The 18,310-nt window shown below is 48.0% G+C and overlaps 1 protein-coding gene across 13 annotated transcripts in view; it reads right to left on the reverse strand.

The window, feature by feature from the left end:
* ABCC1 (ATP binding cassette subfamily C member 1 (ABCC1 blood group)) overlaps window positions 1-18,310 on the reverse strand; it is a 191,044-nt gene that overhangs the window by 81,174 nt on the left and 91,560 nt on the right. For all 13 annotated transcript variants that reach the window (XR_010117194.1, XM_063623723.1, XM_063623720.1 and 10 more), the window contains 5 exons: window positions 16,554-16,784; window positions 15,205-15,382; window positions 12,917-13,078; window positions 8,424-8,516; window positions 4,971-5,174 (listed from right to left, as the gene is read on the reverse strand). Coding sequence is in view for 12 of the 13 variants with exons in the window: in XM_063623723.1 (XP_063479793.1) it covers window positions 4,971-5,174; window positions 8,424-8,516; window positions 12,917-13,078; window positions 15,205-15,382; window positions 16,554-16,784 (868 nt within the window). In the remaining variant the exon portion in view is untranslated. The remainder of the gene's footprint in view (window positions 1-4,970; window positions 5,175-8,423; window positions 8,517-12,916; window positions 13,079-15,204; window positions 15,383-16,553; window positions 16,785-18,310) is intronic.

Below are 18,310 nucleotides of genomic sequence, written 5' to 3' on the forward strand. Positions count from 1 at the left end.
TGGTGCAGCTTTAATTATGTTTCACCATATGCAAATACATTACTTCCTACTTTTTAAAGTAAGACCGATCGGGCCTGGTGGCTCACGCCTGTAATCCCAGCACTTAGGGAGGCCAAGGTAGGTGGACCACTTGAGGCCAGGAGTTTGAGACTAGCCTGGCCAACATGGTGAAATCCCATCTCTACTAAAAATACAAAAAATTGGCTTGGCATGGTGGCAGCGCCTGTAATCCCAGCTACTCGGACACTGAGGCAGGAAAATTTAGTAGAAACCCCGTCTCTACTAAAAATACAAAACTTAGCTGGGCATGGTAGTGGGCGCCTGTAATCCCAGCTACTCGGGAGGCTGAGGCAGGAGAATCGCTTGAACCCAAGAGGGGGAGACTGCAGTCAGCCGAGATCGTGCCACTGCACTCCAGCCTGGCGAGACAGCAAGATTCCTTCTCAAAAAAAAGGAGAGGCTAGGCGCGGTGGCTCAAGCCTGTAATTCCAGCACGTTGGGAGGCCAAGGCAGGTGGATCACTTGAGGTCAGGAGTTCGAGACCAGCCTGGCAAACATGACAAAAACCCGTCTCTACTAAAAACATTAAAATTAACAAGCCATGGTGGTGCGTGTTTGTAATCCCAGCTAGTCGGGCGGCTGAGGCAGGAGAATTGCTTGAACTGGGAGGTGGAGGGTGCAGTGAGCTGAGATGGCACCACTGCACTTCAGCCTGGGTGACAGAGCGAGACTTGGTTCCAAAAAACAAAAAAAGAGAGCGTTCATCAGTGCACCCCGGTAAAGTCAAGGTATTGGAGTGTAAGAAGAATGCAATGTACAAGGCAGAATGCAGGGGCATTGGAGCTGGAAGTGATCTTAGGGAACACGGAGTTACAGAAGGCAACGAGATGCCATTTCTTGCTCAACTCTAGGCCACTGGCACCAATCACCTAGAGGGCTGCTTGAACAACTCAGTGGGAAAGAACCCCGTGAGTGACTGTGGGTGTCTGCTGTGGGCATGAGGAGGGAGGACAGAGCCCAGTATTTGACATGCTTGGAATCTAACCCCTTCATTTTCCATGTGACAAAATCTAGAGCCAGTGAGGTGAGATGACCAGCTTTGGGGTCACACTGTGGGCTGGCAGTAGCATGTGGCAGGTGTCCTGACTCTCAGAAGAACATTCCAGTCCTCTAAGCCAGGGGCTGGCCAAGGATGGCTGAGGTCCACATTTGGCCCACACCTGTTTACATACGGCCCATGAGCTCAGCATTGATTTCATTTATTTTTTTTGAGACAGAGTCTTGTTCTGTTGCCCAGGCTTAGAGTGCAGTGGCGTGACCTCAGCTCACTGCAATCTCCATCTCCCGGGTTCAAACGATTCCCGTACCTCAGCCTCCCAAAAAGCTGGGATGACCGGCATGCTCCACCACATCTGGCTAATTTTTTTTGCGGGGGGTGGGAGGGGCGGCGGGAAAGGGTCTCACTCTATTGCCCAGCCAGGAGTGCAGTGGCATGATCTTGCCTCACTGCAACTTCTGCCTCCTTGGTTGAAGCGATCCTCCTGCCTCAGCCTCCTGAGTAGCTATGACCACGGGTGCACACCACCACTTCCAGCTAATTTTTGTATTTTTAGTACAGACAGGGTTTCACCATGTTGGCCAGGCTAGTCTCAATCTCCTAGCCTCAAGCAACCCGCCCGTCTTGGCCTCCCAAAGTGCTGAGATTACAGGCATGAGCCCCTGCGCCCAGCCAGATTTCACATTTTTTAAAAGTAAAAAAAAAAAAAAAAAATCAAAAGAATATTACATGACACATACAAATTCTATAAAATTCTAATTTTGGTGTCTCTAAATACTTTTTTAGAGGAATATAGCCACACCCATCAATTTCCATATTATCTAAGGCTGTTTTTGCACTATGCTGGAAGAGACTGGTATTTGTGACAGAGACTATATGGCCCGGAATTCCTAAAGTATTTACAGAAAAAAGTTTCTTTACTCCTACTTTCTGCCAGTCTCTCTCGAAATTTAATGTGCATACACACCACCTAGAGAACTAGTTACAACTCAGATTCAGTTTCGGTGAATCTGGGCTGAGGCCTGAAATTCTGCACTGTTAACAAGCACCAGGTGATGCCATGGCTGCTGGTCCACGGACCATACTTTAGGCAGTGAGGATCCACTCCAGTGTCTCTACATGTTGACCTGAACCAGAAGCAGCAGCACCTAGGGATATGTTAGGAATGCAAATACTCAGGCCCCACCCAGACCTACTAAAACTGAAAATTTGGGTGGGGCCCAGAAAGCTGAGTTTTATAGTAAGAAGCTGTCAGCCAGCACAGTGGCTCACGCCTGTAATCCTAGCACTTTGGGAGGCCAAGGCCGGCAGATCGCCTGAGGTCAGGAGTTCGAGACCAGCCTGGCCAACATGGTGAAACACCATCTCTACTAAAGATATTTTAAAAATTAGCTGAGCATGGTTGTTGCACGCCTGTAATCCCAGCTACTCGGAGGCTGAGGTGCAAGAATTGCTTGAACCTGGGAGGCGGAGGTTGCAGTGAGCCAAGATCATGCCACAGCAATCCAGCCTGGGTGACAGACTGGGACTTCATCTCAATAAATAAATAAATAATAAATAAAATAGAATAACAAGCTCTCCAGGTGATTCTGATGCAGGCTTCAATTTGAACACCATCTCTCCTGCAGTTCCAGACCCTGAGAGATGTAAGGCAAAACTAAGAAAATTGAGTGTCAGCATGAACACACTTTCGCAAATGCTGAAACGGCTGGAGCTTCCTTAGACAGTCCACCTGCAACTCAGCTAAGATGAAGCTGGTGGTAGTTTAACAGAAAAGTTCCTATTCATAAACAGGTTTAACTCTGCTTCACAGAAACTTGCCAGAAAAACATATAATTTGCCAACCTGACCAAGAAGGAATAGTCGTAATGAGCACAACATTACAAAAAGAATGACAGTTAATAAAACGACAGAAAGAAAAAACAAACATGGGACATGATCTGAAGTCATCCTTCACTATTAACTGTTTTTAACTGTGCTTAAAAGGGAATTTCCACAGTCCATCTCTATGTGGTCTCCTGATTTGCGGCCAACTTTGCAAAATGGTAAGTTGCACTGTTGTCTAAACTTTTCAAAGCCAGCTAGGCAGGGATAGACCCATTACCATACTCCAGGACAGGTACCAGAACTTTCAGTGTAGCATGGATCATAATAGCAAAAAAACAGGGAACAACCTGTTTTTGAAAGGAATGGGAGAAAGGGTAATTCCAGCAGGGCACATCCACACGTCAGGCAAGCATCCATCATGAATGCAAATGAAACAAGCTGGGAGTGGCAGCGCTGCACCTGGAGTCCCAACTACTTAGGAAGCTAAAGCAGGAGGATTGCTTGGGCCCAGGAGTTCAAGGCTGCAGTGAGCTATGATCGCACCACAGTACTCCAGCCTGGGGGACAGAGCCAGACCCCACTTCAAAACAAAACAAAACCCCCCCAAAAAACTAAAATGAAGTAGATCAGAATGAACGAACCAAGACTACATATTATTAACTACAGAAAAGAGAACACTATGTACAGTATGATTCCATTTAAATCTGTCGAAGTCTTTTTAAATACCTATATGCTTGTCCATTTTTCTCTAAAAGCATACGCAAAACTGTCACTTTGGAAGAGAGGAACTGATGGAAGAGAGGACAATATACTGTTCATTTTATATCTTTCTGTATTTGTTTGTTTACAATGGATGACAAATACTTGCTCAGCACCTGCTATGCACTGTTCTACATACTGAGGACACAGCAGTCAATAGAAAAGACAAAAATGCCCATCTGGGGCTGACATCCTAGTGGGGAAAAGCAGACAAGAAAAAAGCACATTTTATTTTACTTATTTTTTTTTTTTTTTTTTTTTACTTTTTTGAGACAGGGTCTTGCTCTGTTGCCCAGGCTGGAGTGCCATGGCTCGATCTCGGCTCACTGCAAACTCTGCCTCCCAGGTTCAAGGGATTCTCATGTCTCAGCCTCCTGAGTAGCTGGGAATATAGGCACGCACCACCATGCCCAGGTAATTTTTTTTTTTTTTTTTTTTTTTTTTTTTTTTTTTTAGCAGAGACAGGGTTTCGCCAGGTTGGCCAGGCTGGTCTCGAGCTCCTGGCCTCAAGTGATCTACCCACCTTGGACTCCCAAAGTGCTGGGATTACAGGCATGAGCCACCCCACCCAGCCCAAAATAAGTAAATTTTAGATTGTGTTTAGACCATGCCACTTGACATGTGGCCCATGAGACACTGACAATCCACACTTTGTGACTAGGTGGTGACAAAATAAGGAGGCAGCACCACAGTGTAGACCAACTATGGCACCAAGCGTGCCGTTCGACTCAGCTCACACTTTTTGTCTTGCAAGCCTATCTTAATGCAGGAAGCAGGGGGCACTGGTTTACATTCTGGTACAAGCTCCTTATGTCACACTAAACAGATAACGAACGGTTCCTAAACAGGTTGGTTAGAAGCTGCTAAGTGTGAATAAAATAAAGGAGAATGGAGAAGATGGCAAATGTTTAAACCAAGTGTTCAGGGAAGGCCTTGCTGACATAGTGACTTTTTTAAGACAACATCTTGCTCTGTCACCCAGGCTGGAAAGCAGTGGCATGATCTTGGCCTACTCCAACCATCGCCTCCCAGGTTGAAGTAATTCTCTTGCCTCAGCCTCCGGAGTAGGTGGGACTACAGGCATGTCCCACCACGCCCAGCTTATTTTTTTGTATTTTTAGTAGAGACTAAGTTTCACCATGTCGGCCAGGCTGGTCTTGAACTCCTGACCTCGGGTGATCCACCTGCTTTGGCCTTCCAGAGTGCTAGGATTACAAGCATGAGCTACTGCACCTGGGCGACAAAGTGACCTTTTAAAAATATTCAGGTACGCATACAAAACAAAACATCAAACAATGAGGGCCAGGAAAAATGTGGCTTCACTCACCAGGAAGGGCGTGCAGACCCAGGTGAAGGTGCCCACGGCTGACAGGTAGGCAGACTTCTTCAGCACCTTCAGCTCCTCCTGCCTGATGGCCAGGACCTTGTCCTTGAATGCCAGCTCCCAGGCATAAAGCTTTAGCACTTTGATCCCATTGAGAATTTCGTTCATCAGCTTGATCCGATTGTCTTTGCTCTTCATGTGGGCCACCTTGGAAGAGAAGGGCAGTCAACACATCTGGGGCGACCCTGGGATCAGCCCATCACTCAACATCACCAGCTATTTTTTTCATAAACTTTGTTATATACTTTGACATGTAAATGTTTTTTATGTTGATTTTTCTTTTCAATAGAGATGGGGTTTCACCATGCTGCCCAAGCTGGTCTCAAACTCCTGTGCGGGGATTACAGGTGTGAGCCACCGCACTGGGCCTCAACATCACCATCTATTAAAAATGGGCCTCCTGAGGGTGGGAGAGCTGACCCTGTAATCCGTATGAGCCCTACTCTTGAGCCCCAAGACCACACCAAAGGACCCCGCTATCAAGGAAAAGAAACCCCTTTAAATCAGGTTAGACATTGGAGAAACATACTCAATTTAGAATCCAGGAATAGAGGCAAGAAAAACCCTTCAGGTGTGCAGAAAAGAAGGGATTCAGTCCCTATTCTGCTGACCCGAACACAGGAGACATGGTGGTGGTGTTTTTCTTCTCTGTTTTCTTATTTTTTCTTTTTTTTTTTTGTGACAGAGTCTCACTCTGTTGCCCAGGCTGGAGTGCAGTAGCATGATCTCGGCTCACTGCAACCTCTGCCTCCTGGGTTAAAGAGATTCTCTTACCTCAGCCTCCTGAGTAGCTGGTCGACTATAGACGCCTGCCACCATGCCTGGCTGATTTTTCTGTTTTTAGTAGAGATGGGGCTTCAGCCTGACAGGGCCAGGCTGGTTTCGAACTCCTGACTTCAAGTGATCCACTGACCTCGGCCTCCCAGAGTGATGGGATTACAGGCGTGAGCCACCACACCCAGCCTGTTTTCTCATTTCTTGTCAGCCCAGTTTTCTTTTTTTTTTTTTTGGAAATATTATCTCACTCTGGCATCCAGGCTGGAGTGCAGTGGCACGATCACAGCTCACTGCAGCCTTGAATTCCTGGGCTCAAGCGATCCTCCCACCTCAGCCTCCTTAGTAGCTGGGACCATAGGCACAAGCCACCACACCCAGCTCATTTTTGTATTTTTTGTAGAAATGGCACCTTGCTATCTTGCTCAGGCTGGTCTTGCACTCCTGGCCACAAGCCATCCTCCTGCCTCAGCCTCCCAAAGAGCTGGGATTACAGACATGAGCCCCTGTGCCTGGCCCATGGTTGTTAAAATAGTGAAATGTTTCTGTACTGGCTAGCACTGGTTCCACATAGTGGATACTTGTGCAGTGCAGTTATTAAATATTTTTACTACCACCCAGGATTTTGTGTATACCAGGAACTTTTCTAAGGATTTTATATGTATTCAGACACTTAACAATCACAAGAATTTTATCGTTTAGTGCTACAGTCATCCCTGGGTCACAGATGGGAAGAATTTAAGCTACGTGATCTGGAGGCCAGGGACTGAAATGGGTTGAGTGGGGCCACTCAGGGCATCCTACACATCGAGAGACTGAAGGGTGACTCGATCCTAAAGCCCCTGCCTCACCCATCCCACCCAACCCTATCCCGTGAGGCCTCTCCTTCCAACAGGCCCATGTCCTGAAACTCATCTCCCTGTGGTACCATCAGTGCAGCCAAGTGCTCCCATTTGAAATTCCACAGCACACCATAAATACCCATCAACAGAAGAGCAGAGAAATAAACCGCACCATCTCCGTTATAGACCAAAAGGCACTGGGTCGGGAGAATGAATTGAAGCTTTACGGCACAGTACAGAGAGGTCCCCAAAGCAGGGCGCTAAAAGACAAAAATCATGCTGCCATGTGGGCCCATTTAGGTAAAAACAGATATGGTAATAATATCACACACACAAAACATATATAACGGCCAGGCATGGTGGCCCATGCCTGTAATCCCGGCACTTTGGGAGGCCGAGGCGGGTGGATCACCTGAGGTCAGGAGTTCAAGACCAGCCTGGCCAATGTGATGAAGCCTCATCTCTACTAAAAATACACAAATTAGCTGGGTGTGGTGGTGCGCACCTGTAATCCCAGCTGCTCGGGAGGCTGAGGCAGGAGAACTGCTTGAACCCGGGAGGCAGAGGTTGCAGTGAGCCAAGATCATACCACTGCACTCCAGCCTGGGCAACAGAGTGAGACTCCATCTCAACAAACAAAAAAAACCCCACATATATAAAAACAAACCTAACTATACCATTAATCAGGTCTGTATATACATACATAGAAAGTTCTAGAAGGATTTGCTTCTATATATTTGCAGTGGTTGAGAGAGTAGGGAAGGGGGTATCCTCTTTTAATTTATGTACTTTTGTACGATTTAAACTTTTTTTTTTTTTTTTTGAGATAGGATCTCACTCTGTTGCCCAGGCTGGAGTGCAGTGGCACAATCATGGCTCACTACAGCTTCGACCTCCTGGGTTCAGGTGATCCTCATGCTTCAGCCTCCGAAGTAGCTGGGACTACAGGCACGCATCACCACACGCAGCTAACTTTTCCATTTTTGGTAGAGACCGGGTTTCACCATGTTTCCCAGGCTGGTCTTGAACTCCTAAGCTCAGGCGATCCACCCACCTTGACCAACCAAAATGCTGCAATTACAGGGGTGAGCCTGGCTTTGATTTGAACTTTTTTATAGTAAGAAACCTCACTCTATTATTTGGGTATTTAAACTTTTTAAAATACAAAATATCTACAAAAATAAAAAGCTGAAAGCTGGGCATGGTGGCTCACACCTGTAATCCCAACACTTCGAGGGGCTGAGGCAACAGGATCACTTAAGCCCAGGAGTTTGAGACCAGCCTGGGCAACACAGCAAGGCCCCATTTTAGAGATTAATTATTTTAATTTAAATAAAGAGATGAACACCATGTCTGGTATAAGATAAGAGCTAAAAAGGGGGGAAAAAGTAGGGGGTAATTTGTACTCAACTCTTGAAAGCTGAGTCACACATACACATAATAAACAAGACCGTGGGAAACAAGGACTCTCTCGGAGGCTCACAGACCTTCTGATTCCAGTCACCAGCCTACAAGATCTTACCATGTGTCAGGAGCTCTCAATCTTGGCTGCCCAATACAATGACCTGGGAAGCTTTAAAACATCTTGATGTCCAGACCCCACCCACAATAAGTGAATCAGAATCCCAGATATGCGGCCAGGGAATCAGCATTTAAGGCTCCCCAGGTGACTCCAACTGGCAGGCAAGGCTGTGAACCCCACGGACAGAGCAGAAGGAACTGGACTAAAATCCGCATGGAGAGGGCCCGGCTTCGGGGCCCGCGGAGACACATGCGTTACCTGATACGTCTTGGTCTTCATCGCCATCACAGCATTGACGGGCACCATGAGGACCATCACCGCCACTCCAGCGAAGACGGAAGGGCCCAGGTTCTAAGCAAGGAAAGGAGACTCTTCATCACTCACCAGACAGAAGCAAACAGGGCCCTTAACAGCTTCCCCGGCTGATCCATCCCACGTGGATGCTGCTGACCAAGTTCAGGTCAAGGTGTGTTACTTTTACCCCACAACAGGGTGTTAAGAGCCTGTGGTTTCATTCCTAAGCATCTCTCCGGGTCCTCCCAATCCCTTGAAGAATAAGCAAGTCCATGCTCCTTTCTCCCAAGCCCCTGGGGCCACATGAGTTTTGCAAATTACGACTTTAGAATTCTAATTTTTTTTTTTTTTTTTAGGAGATGAGGTCTCGCTATGTTGCCCAGGCTGCAGTAGAGTGGCTATTTGCATCAGTGATCCTCCTACTTCAGCCTCCAAAGTAGCTGGGACTACAGGTAAGCATTAGATCTTGCTACATTGCCCAGGCTGGTCTCCAACTCCTGGGCTCCAGCGATCCTCCCAATTCAGCCTCCCAAGTAGCTGTGACTAGTCACACCACCACACCCAGCTAATTTTTTTGGCTTTTTGTAAGGACAAGGTCTCACTATGTTACTCAAACTGGTCTCGATCTCCTGGGCTCAAGTGATCCTCCCAACTCAGCCTCCCAAGTAGCTGTGACTACAGTCACACCACCATGCCCAGCTATTTTTTTGATTTTTTTGTAGAGACAAGGTCTCACTATGTTGCCCAAGCTGGTCTCAAACTCATGGGCTCAAGCGATCTTCCCACCTCTGCCTCCCAAGTAGCTGGGATTACAGGCGCGAGCCATCACACCCAGCTTAGATTTTTAGAAAGGTAATAAGGTAGTAAGTAGAAAAGTGTGAATATGACCACCTGACTGCTTATCCTACTTGAAGGCTGCTTACAAGTTTAGCCCTTGGCTAAGTGTCTGCATACTTACAGGGTTTCTACCATTAACAGAATTGGTAAGGGTGGCTCAGTGTGCCTCAACTGTTTGTACAAACAATATGGTTTATGCTGAACACTGCTTTCCCTCTGGGAGTCTAGACTTTTGGTATATGCCAAGCAAAGGCTACTTATGTGACCTGCCCCTAATGCAAACCCAGGCACTGAGCTCCTACCAAGCTTCCCTGGTTGGCAACATTTCACACACATCATCATCATGGTTGCCAGAGAATTAGTGCACCTGTGTGGCTCTGCTGGGGACTCCCAGAAGCCTGTACCGGGCTTCCCTTGAACACTGCCCCATGTGTGCCTTAATTCTTTGCTAATTTTGCTGTAATAACTTACAGCCTTGTGGCCAGGTGCAGTGACTCACACCTGTAATCCCATCACTTTGGGAGGCCACAGTGGGAAGACAGCTTGAGGGCAGAAGTTCAAGACCAGCCTGGGCAACACAGCGAGACCCCCCCCCCCCCCCATTTCTACAAAGAAATAACTTGGCCAGGGATAGAGGCGTGCACCTGTAATCCCCAGCTAGATGAGATGACGAAGTGGGAAGACTGCCTGAGGCCAGGAATTTAAGGCTGCAGTGAGCCATGATCACACCACTGCACTCCAGCCTGGGCAATAGAGCAAGACTCTGTCCATTTAAAAAAAAACAAGACAGCCCCCACAACAAAGAACTGTCTGGCCTCAAGTGTCAACAGTGCTGAGCTCAAGCAACTACCATCTAAAACAAAATGTGATGTTAGACAATTTTCTTAATGTTTCATAAACCAATCCTGAAGGCAGTTCTAAAACAAAGGTTCCAAAAATATTTTTCCCATAGTAGCACTTTTGTGAAAGTGGACTCCCCAAGACATCTGCTTGAAAAGACAATTTATTTAGATTTTTTTTTTCTTCTAGAGATAGGGTCTTGCCTTGTCACCCAGGTAGGGGTGCAGTGGTGTGATCCTAGCTCACTGCAGCCTCTGAACTCCTAGGCTCAAGCAATCCTCCTGCCTCAGCCTCCAGGGTAGCTGGGACCACAGGTAGGCACCACCACACCCAGCTAAATTTTGTTGTGTTTTTTTTTTTGTAGAGACAAGGTCTCACTATGTTGCCCAGGCTGGTCTCAAACTCCTGGCTTCAAGCAATACTTCCACCTCAGCCTCCCAAAGTGCTGGGATTACAGGCTCATGCCACCTATATCTGTGCCCAGCCTACTAAATTCTGGTGTTTTTTCTGAGTTTTATTATTAGAAACACTTTACTCACCTTCTGCTCTACAAATGTACAAAAAAAGCAAATTACAGCCAAATAAACCAGTAATTGTTTTCTTCTTCCTTTTTAAGACAGAGTCCCTCACTGTATTGCCCAAGTTGGCGTGCAGTGGCGCAAACTCAGCTCAATGCAACCTCCACCTCCCAGATTCAGGCCATTCTCCTGCCTTAGCCACCCAAGTAGTTGAGATTATACGCATACACCACCATGCCTGGCTAATGTTTATATCTTTAGTAGAGACAGGGTTTTTGCCATGTTGGCCAGGCTGGTCTCCTGGCCTCAGATGATCCACCTGCCTCAGCCTCCCAAAGTGTTCAGATCACAGGCATGAGCCACTTCGTCCAGCCCTTCTCTTTCAATAACAGATAATAATTTGAGCTGTGCCCATTATGTGCCAGGCCCTGCTAGGGTTGTACCCACGGAAGACACGAAAGTCAGCTGCAGTATGTCTGCAAGTAGCTAACATGTTACCCGTCAAAGAGGAGGCAGTACACTGAGCATGCAAAAAAAAAAAAAAACTATTTCAGAAAGTAGGCCAGGCGCAGTGGCTCACGCCTGCAATTCCAACACTTTTGGGAGACCACGGAAGGTAGATCACCTGAGGCCAGGACTTCAAGATCAGCCTAGCCAACATGGTCAAACATCGTCTCTACTAAAAATACAAAAAAAAAAAAAAAAATTAGCGGCCGTGGTGGCATAAGCCTGTAGTCCCAGTTACTCGGGAGACTGAGGCAGGAGAATTGCTTGAACCTGGGCGGCAGACGTTGCAGCGAGGCGAGATGGCACACCGCACTCCAGCCTGGGCAACAGAGAGTGACTCCATGTCAAAACAAAAACAAAACAAAAAAAACTATTTCAGAAAGTATTATTAGATGAGTTCCTATACTAAAGTTATTGGGATTCAAAATTCAACAGAAGAAGAAGTCCATCTAATTGAGAGGGGAGGGGAAACCAATGGAAGTAGTGTTTGTTACAGCCTTGGGGGATGAGCAGGCTTTCATCAATTAGGAAGAAGGAAGGAAAGGCATGTGGCAAAGATCCAGAGGTAGCAAAGCACAAGGCATGTGTTGTGCTATGAGCCTCTTTGCTTATCATCATTTTGGGAACTCTCCCTCTCCACATGGAAGGGCTGTCAATCACATGCCTTCTGCCATGGGAGAGGACATGTGACCCAGGCTGGCCAATCAGAGAACTCTGCCTCCTGGGCCATAGTGATTGGTTCAGGGGTGTGAATAGGACCAAGCCAGGCCAATCAGATTGCTCTCTGAGACTGACTCTGGCTGTGCAGAGAAATTATGCCTTGTCTTTTCTCTGGCAATTTTTTCTGTCAAGATGTCATCAGTCCAAAGCTATGCAGCCATGTGGGGAAGTACCACTGAGAATGATGTCAACTCAGAGAACAGGGCCAGGAAATGATGAAAGAGTGAGTGAAACTGAGTACTGACAACATTGCCTGATCTCCTGGATCAATCCACGCCTCAAGTTAGTCCCCAGATTTCTGAGATACAGGCAGCCCCAAAGTTCCCTTTACTTACTTAGACTACTTTTTTTTTTTTTTTTTTTTGAGACGCAGTTTTGCTCTGAGTTGCCCAGGCTTGGAGTGCAATGGCCGGATCTCCGCTCACCACAACCTCCACCTCCCAGGTTCAAGCAATTCTCAGCCTCCCGAGCAGCTGGGATTACAGGCATGCACCAACACACCCAGCTCATTTTGTATTTTTAGTAGAGACAGCGTTTCTCCACATTGAGGCTAGTCTCGAACTCCTGACCTCAGGTGATCCACCCACCTTGGCCTCCCAAAGTGCTGGGATTACAGGCGTGAACCACTGCAACCAGCCACTTAGGCTACTTTAAGATAGATTTATATCCTTTGCAATTGAGAGAATCTTGACCACCATAATTAGGGACTAGTGAATAAGTGAGTCTGGTTAGCGTTTGGGAGGATTCAAGGGGAGAAATATGATGTGTCCATTGTAGGGTAGTTAATTACTGACACTGTCAAGGAAAGAGAAAATGAAAACGCCATGCCACCAAGGACAACATCAACCTGACAACTCAGGAAAGGAACAAAATACCGAGGAACCGGTTAACAGGCTGGAAAATAAAATATGAACGACAGCCAGAACTGCCAGGGAGCTATACATGCCATTACCATCAACACCCACTCCCTCAGCCCACTGCCCACAGGGAGAAGTCCCTCCCTGCATGCAAAGGGAAACGGCGTCAAACACACACCAGCCACAGGAGGTAGAGAGCAAGGATGACTTGCAGGGGGGCTGACCAGATCATGTTAATGTACGTGGCCAAGTCCATGAACCTCTGGGCGTCCACAGACATGAGGTTGACGATCTCCCCGACCGTGGAGGATTTTCTGGCTGAATTGGTGATCACCAGGGCCTGCGGGACAAAGGAGAGGGAAGGTGGGTGAGTGTGGCAGGTGAAGAGGCCTGACTCTCCCTCCAGACCCACGGAGAGGAAAGAGACTCTCAGGGGCAGAAATGCCGCAGATCTCTGCTCCTCCCCTCTCGACCTGTCTGCCTGCCCGGGACGCCTGTGTCATCTCAAAGCCCACATTCTTATCCATGGTGCTCACTGCCTCGCAACCTTGAACTCATCAATTGGCAAGGGACCCTAGGTGTCCTTGAAACCAGGGCTTCGCATGCTTTAATGTGCACACATGCGGCTGGGTTTTTTTGGGGGCAGTGGTGGGAGGTTGGGGGAGTTGTTTCGGATTCTGCAGGTCTGGGATGTGGCCTGGGATTCTGCATTTCTACGCTTTCAGGCTGTCCCAATGCTGCTGGTCCCAGATCCCACTGAAGGACTGAGGGTCTGGGCCAGGGTCTCTAAGCCTTGGCATTCTTGAAATCTGGAGCCGGATAATTCTTTGGGGGGCTGTCTTGTGCACTGTAGGAGGTTTAGCAGCAGCCCTGGCCTCGACCCACTACATACCCTCACCCCCAGTTGGGACAACCAAAAATGCCCCCAGATATTGCCAAAGATGCCCTAGTAGGGGCAAATCTCCCTGGCCCTCAAACATGGTTGCACACTATCATCTGGTGAGTTTTAAAAACACTAAGACATTAGCAGGAGTGGTGGTGCATGCCTCTGGTCCCAGCTACGTGGGGGGCTGAGGTGGCAGGATCGTTTGAGCCCGGGAGGTGGAGGCTGCAGTGAGCCAAGATCGTGCCACTGCACTCCAGCCTGGGTGACAGAGCAAGAACCTATCTCAAAAAATAAAAATAAAAAATGAAAACAATGACACCTGGGTGCAACCTCAGCAATCTCACTTGCACTGGTCTGGTGCGACCTAGGTGTCAGGAAGTTTTTTTGTTTTTTGAGACAGGGTCTCATTCTGTCACACAGGCTGGAATGCAGGGATGCTAACCAGGACTCACAGCAGCCTCCAACTCCGGGGCTCAAGTGATTCTTTTAACTCAACCTCCTGAGTAGATGGGACTACAGGTGCACACCACCATACCTGGCTAATTTTTTTTTTATTTTCTACAGAGCCAGGGTCTTGCTATATTGACCAGGCTGGTATTGAACGTCAGGCCTCAAGTGATTTCCCCACCTTGGTATCCCAAACTGCTGGGATTACAGGCAGGAGCTACAGCGCCTGGCCTGCATCAGTTTAAGCTCCCCAGGTGAGTCTAATTCACAGACAGGCCTGAGAATCACTCCTCTAGTTCATCAAGTACCTGCAAGACTGTCTCTTCCTAACCTAGGGGCCAAGCAGTTTCCTTGACCTCGAGACAAAAAATAATAATAATAATTTATAGAGATCAAGAAGGTCATTTGGTTCCTTTGAAATTGGACGTACACAAATGCCTGCTACATACTCTTATCATGCGAAGAATGTGCCACCTGCTCAGTTCAAATTAAGAGTAACAACAGGCTGGGCATGGTGGCTCATGCCTGTAATCCCAGCACTTTGGGAGGCTGAGGCAGGCAGATCACCTGAGGTCAGCAGTTCAAGATCAGCCTGGCCAACATGGCAAAACCCTGTCTCTACTAAAAATACAAAAATTAGCCGGTCATGGTGGCAGGCACCTGTAGTCCCAGCTACTCAGGAGGCTGAGGCAGAAGAATCGCTTGAACTCAGGAGGCAGAAGTTGCAGTGAGCCAAGATCACGCCACTGCACTCCAGTCTGGGGGAGAGAGTGAGACTTGGTCTCAAAACAACGAAAAAAAAGAGTGACAACAAGCTGAAACACAGAATGTCAACAGCAGAATGAAAATCCAAACTTGGATTTCCCCACACCAAGGGCCACCCACCCATCCAAGAAACTCAATTACCCACAGCTGATACACAAGGACATCTACACGCCAACCCTCGAAATCAGCTTTCCTAATGTACAATGCCTGATGCGCACTGTCCCTGCCACCTAAGGTCAGGGAAGCTACCCTCATCCTACTGCTCCAGAAGCTGGGCTGGAAATCCCCACGCTGGCCCCAGAGTAACCCAGGGCTGCAGGAGGGGATGTGGAAGTCAGGCCACATGTCAATGGCACAGCGCCCCCTACCTTCCGATAGACAGCCCCAATGACAGCGGTCTTGATCCTCATGCCACTGACGAAACAGATGTGGAAGTACTGGTGCAGCACGAGGGTCTGCAGGCAGGCAGTGATGAACAGCAGTACAGTGTAGAAGTAGCCCTGCCAATTAGGGGCCTTCGTGTCGTTCACGAACTTGATGAGCAACCTGCAAAGGAGCAAAGAGAGAGCCTGGAATGACTTGTGACACGTGGGGGCAGAGAAAAGAGCTTCAGTGTTGGCACTGCAACTTTCTCCTGAGCCAGATGAGCTAGACCCTATCACTTCAATTTCACAGACGGAAAAACAAGTCCACAGTGGTGATCTGGCTGTGCAGGTGGCCCAAACTGCTCACAAAAGAGGCCTCTGCCTTGGGATTGTGCACTAACTGCTCTAGCTCTATCTCATCACCAGCAAGTCACCCAAACGAATTGCATAGTGAACGCGAGGTAAAGAGGTAGGGAGGAAAAGACAATGAACGTGTAGCCCCTGAGTCACAGAGCAGCAGAGAGCCAGGGAGGAGAGAGGCAACCTCCTTTCTGACTCCCCGCTTCCTGGTTGCAGTTTTTGTTGTTGTTGTGTTGTTGTTTGTTTTATTCTTTGCTTTTTTTTTTTTCTTTTTTGAGACAAAGTCTTGCTCTGTCGCCAAGGCTGGAGTTCAGTGATGTGATCTTAGCTTGCTGTAACCTCTGCCTCCTGGGTTCAAGCAATTCTTATGCCTCAGCCTCCTGAGTAGCTGGGATTACAGGCGTGCGCCACCACGCCCAGATAATTTTTATATTTTTAGCAGATGGTTTTGCCATGTTGGCCAGGCTGGTCTTGACCTCCTGACCTCAGGTGATCTTCCCACCTAGGCCTCCCAAAGTGCTGAGATTACAGGCAAGAGCCACTGCGCCCAACCCTGGTTGCAGTTTTTTCATGAGATCTGCTGGCATTTCCTTGCTCTTGGTTTCCCAAGGCAGTGCCATATCCTCCCTATTTGGGTTTCAGGGAAGCCTAGTGGGTTTCTGTTACTTGCAAACGAAGTGATCTTCACTAATATGGTAATTAAGTAAAGCATAAAGCAAAGCTATGCAGTGACCGTGGCTCACATCTGCAATCCCAGCACTTTGGGAGGCCGAGGCCAGAGGATCGCTTGAAGTCAGGAGCTCGAGACCAGCCTGACCAACAAAGCAAGACCCTGTCTCTATTTTTTTCAAAAAAGCTGAAGTAAAAATGGAGACATCTGGCTATGAGCCCACTTCAGGACACAGCATGACCCCAGGGTTATGACTGATGCAACTGAAAGATCAAATCCAAGAAGGGAAAATGGAGCCCACCTGGGAGGGAAGGGGTCTTACTTTAAGATCTGTGGCCCGGAAAACATCATCAGGTCGTGGATGGCCTTAAAGAAGAAGCTCATGAGGAAGTAGGGCCCAAAGGTCTTGTATAACACCTTAAACAGGGAGGGGTTCCACTCCTTCTGTGGGGACTTGACAATCAAAGCCTCCACCTCCTCATTCGCATCCACCTTGGAACTCTCTTTCGGCTGGGCAGGATCCTTGGAGGAGTACACGACCTTCACCGGCTGCCTGGAACACAAGGAGATGAAGCCGTTGTGGGGTCTGGCAGAGACGCAGCCCCCTACCACAGGGACATGGCCAGGGAATGTCACCCTTCCGGGAAGGCAGAGTCAAAGACAACAAGCCCAGGGAGAGAGGCAGCTCAGCACAGTGGTTACAAACACAGGCTCTAGAGCCACCGGCTCAAGGTCTGGCTTGGCCACTGGCCAGCTGCGTGGCTTCAGGCAAGGTCCTTAAGCTCTCTGGGTCTCAGTTTCCTCCTCTGTGAAATGAGGATAAAAGTAGGACCTACCTCGAAGGTAGGTAAGATTAAACGAGCTGAATAAGTTAAAGACTTAGAAAACTGATGGCTCCAAACTGATCTAGAGTTAGGGCAATCCCCATCAAAAGCCCAGCTGGCTGCCAGGTAGAAATTATGAGCTAACTCTATAAAATTCACATGGAAACTCAAGGATCCAGAACAGCCAGAACAATCGTGAAAAATAAGAACCAAATTGGAGGATTCACACTTCCTGATTTCAAAATAATACAAAATAACAATCATGGCCGGGCGTGGTGGTTCACACCTGTAATCCCAGCACTTTGGGAGGCCAAGATGGGCGGATCACTTGGGGTCAGGAGTTTGAGACCAGCCTCACCAACATAGTGAAACCCCATCTCTACTAAACATACAAAAACTAGCCGGGCATGGTGGCAGGTGCCTGTAATCCCAGCTACTTGGGAGGCTGAGGCAGGAGAATTACTTGAACCTGGGAGGTGGAGGTTTCTGTGAGCCGAGATCGCTCCATTGCACTCCAGCCTGGGTGACAGAGCAAAACTCCATCTCAAAAAGAAAGAACAATAGGCTGGGCGCAGTGGCTCATGCCTGTAATCCCAGCACTATGGGAGGCCCAGGTGGGCAGATCACCTGAGGTCGGGAGGCTCAAGACCAGCCTGACCAAAATGGAGAAATCTCATCTCTACTAAAAGTACAAAATCAGCCGGGCATGGTGGTGCATACCTGTAATCCCAGCTACTTGGAAGAATGAGGCAGGAGAATCGCTTGAACCCGGGAGGCAGAGGTTGTGGTGAGCTGAGACCACACCATTGCACTCCAGCCTGGGCAAAAAGACTCAGTCTCAAAAAAAAAAAAAAAAAAAAAAACAATCATCAAGACAGGCAAAGGGATAGGCATATATAGCTCAATGCAAAAAAAAAAAAGTCCAGCCAGCCAGGGCAACATAGCAAGACCCTATTTCTAAAAAAAGATTTTTTTTTTTTTTGACTGGGGGCAGTGGTTCATGCCTGTAATCCCAGCACTATGGGAGGCCAAGGCGGGTGGATCACTTGAGGTCAGGAGTTTGAGAACAGCCTGACCAACATGGCAAAACCTTGTCTCTACTAAAAATACAAAAAATTAGCCAGGCGTGGTGGCGGCTGCCTGTAATCCCAGCTACTCGGGAGGGTGAGGAAGGAGAATCGTTTGAACTCAGGAGGAGGAGGTTTCAATGAGCCGAGGATGTACCACTGCACTCCAGCCTCGGCACCAGAGCAAG

Source organism: Symphalangus syndactylus, chromosome 18 (genome assembly GCF_028878055.3).
Source record: "Symphalangus syndactylus isolate Jambi chromosome 18, NHGRI_mSymSyn1-v2.1_pri, whole genome shotgun sequence".
NCBI lineage: Eukaryota > Metazoa > Chordata > Mammalia > Primates > Hylobatidae > Symphalangus > Symphalangus syndactylus.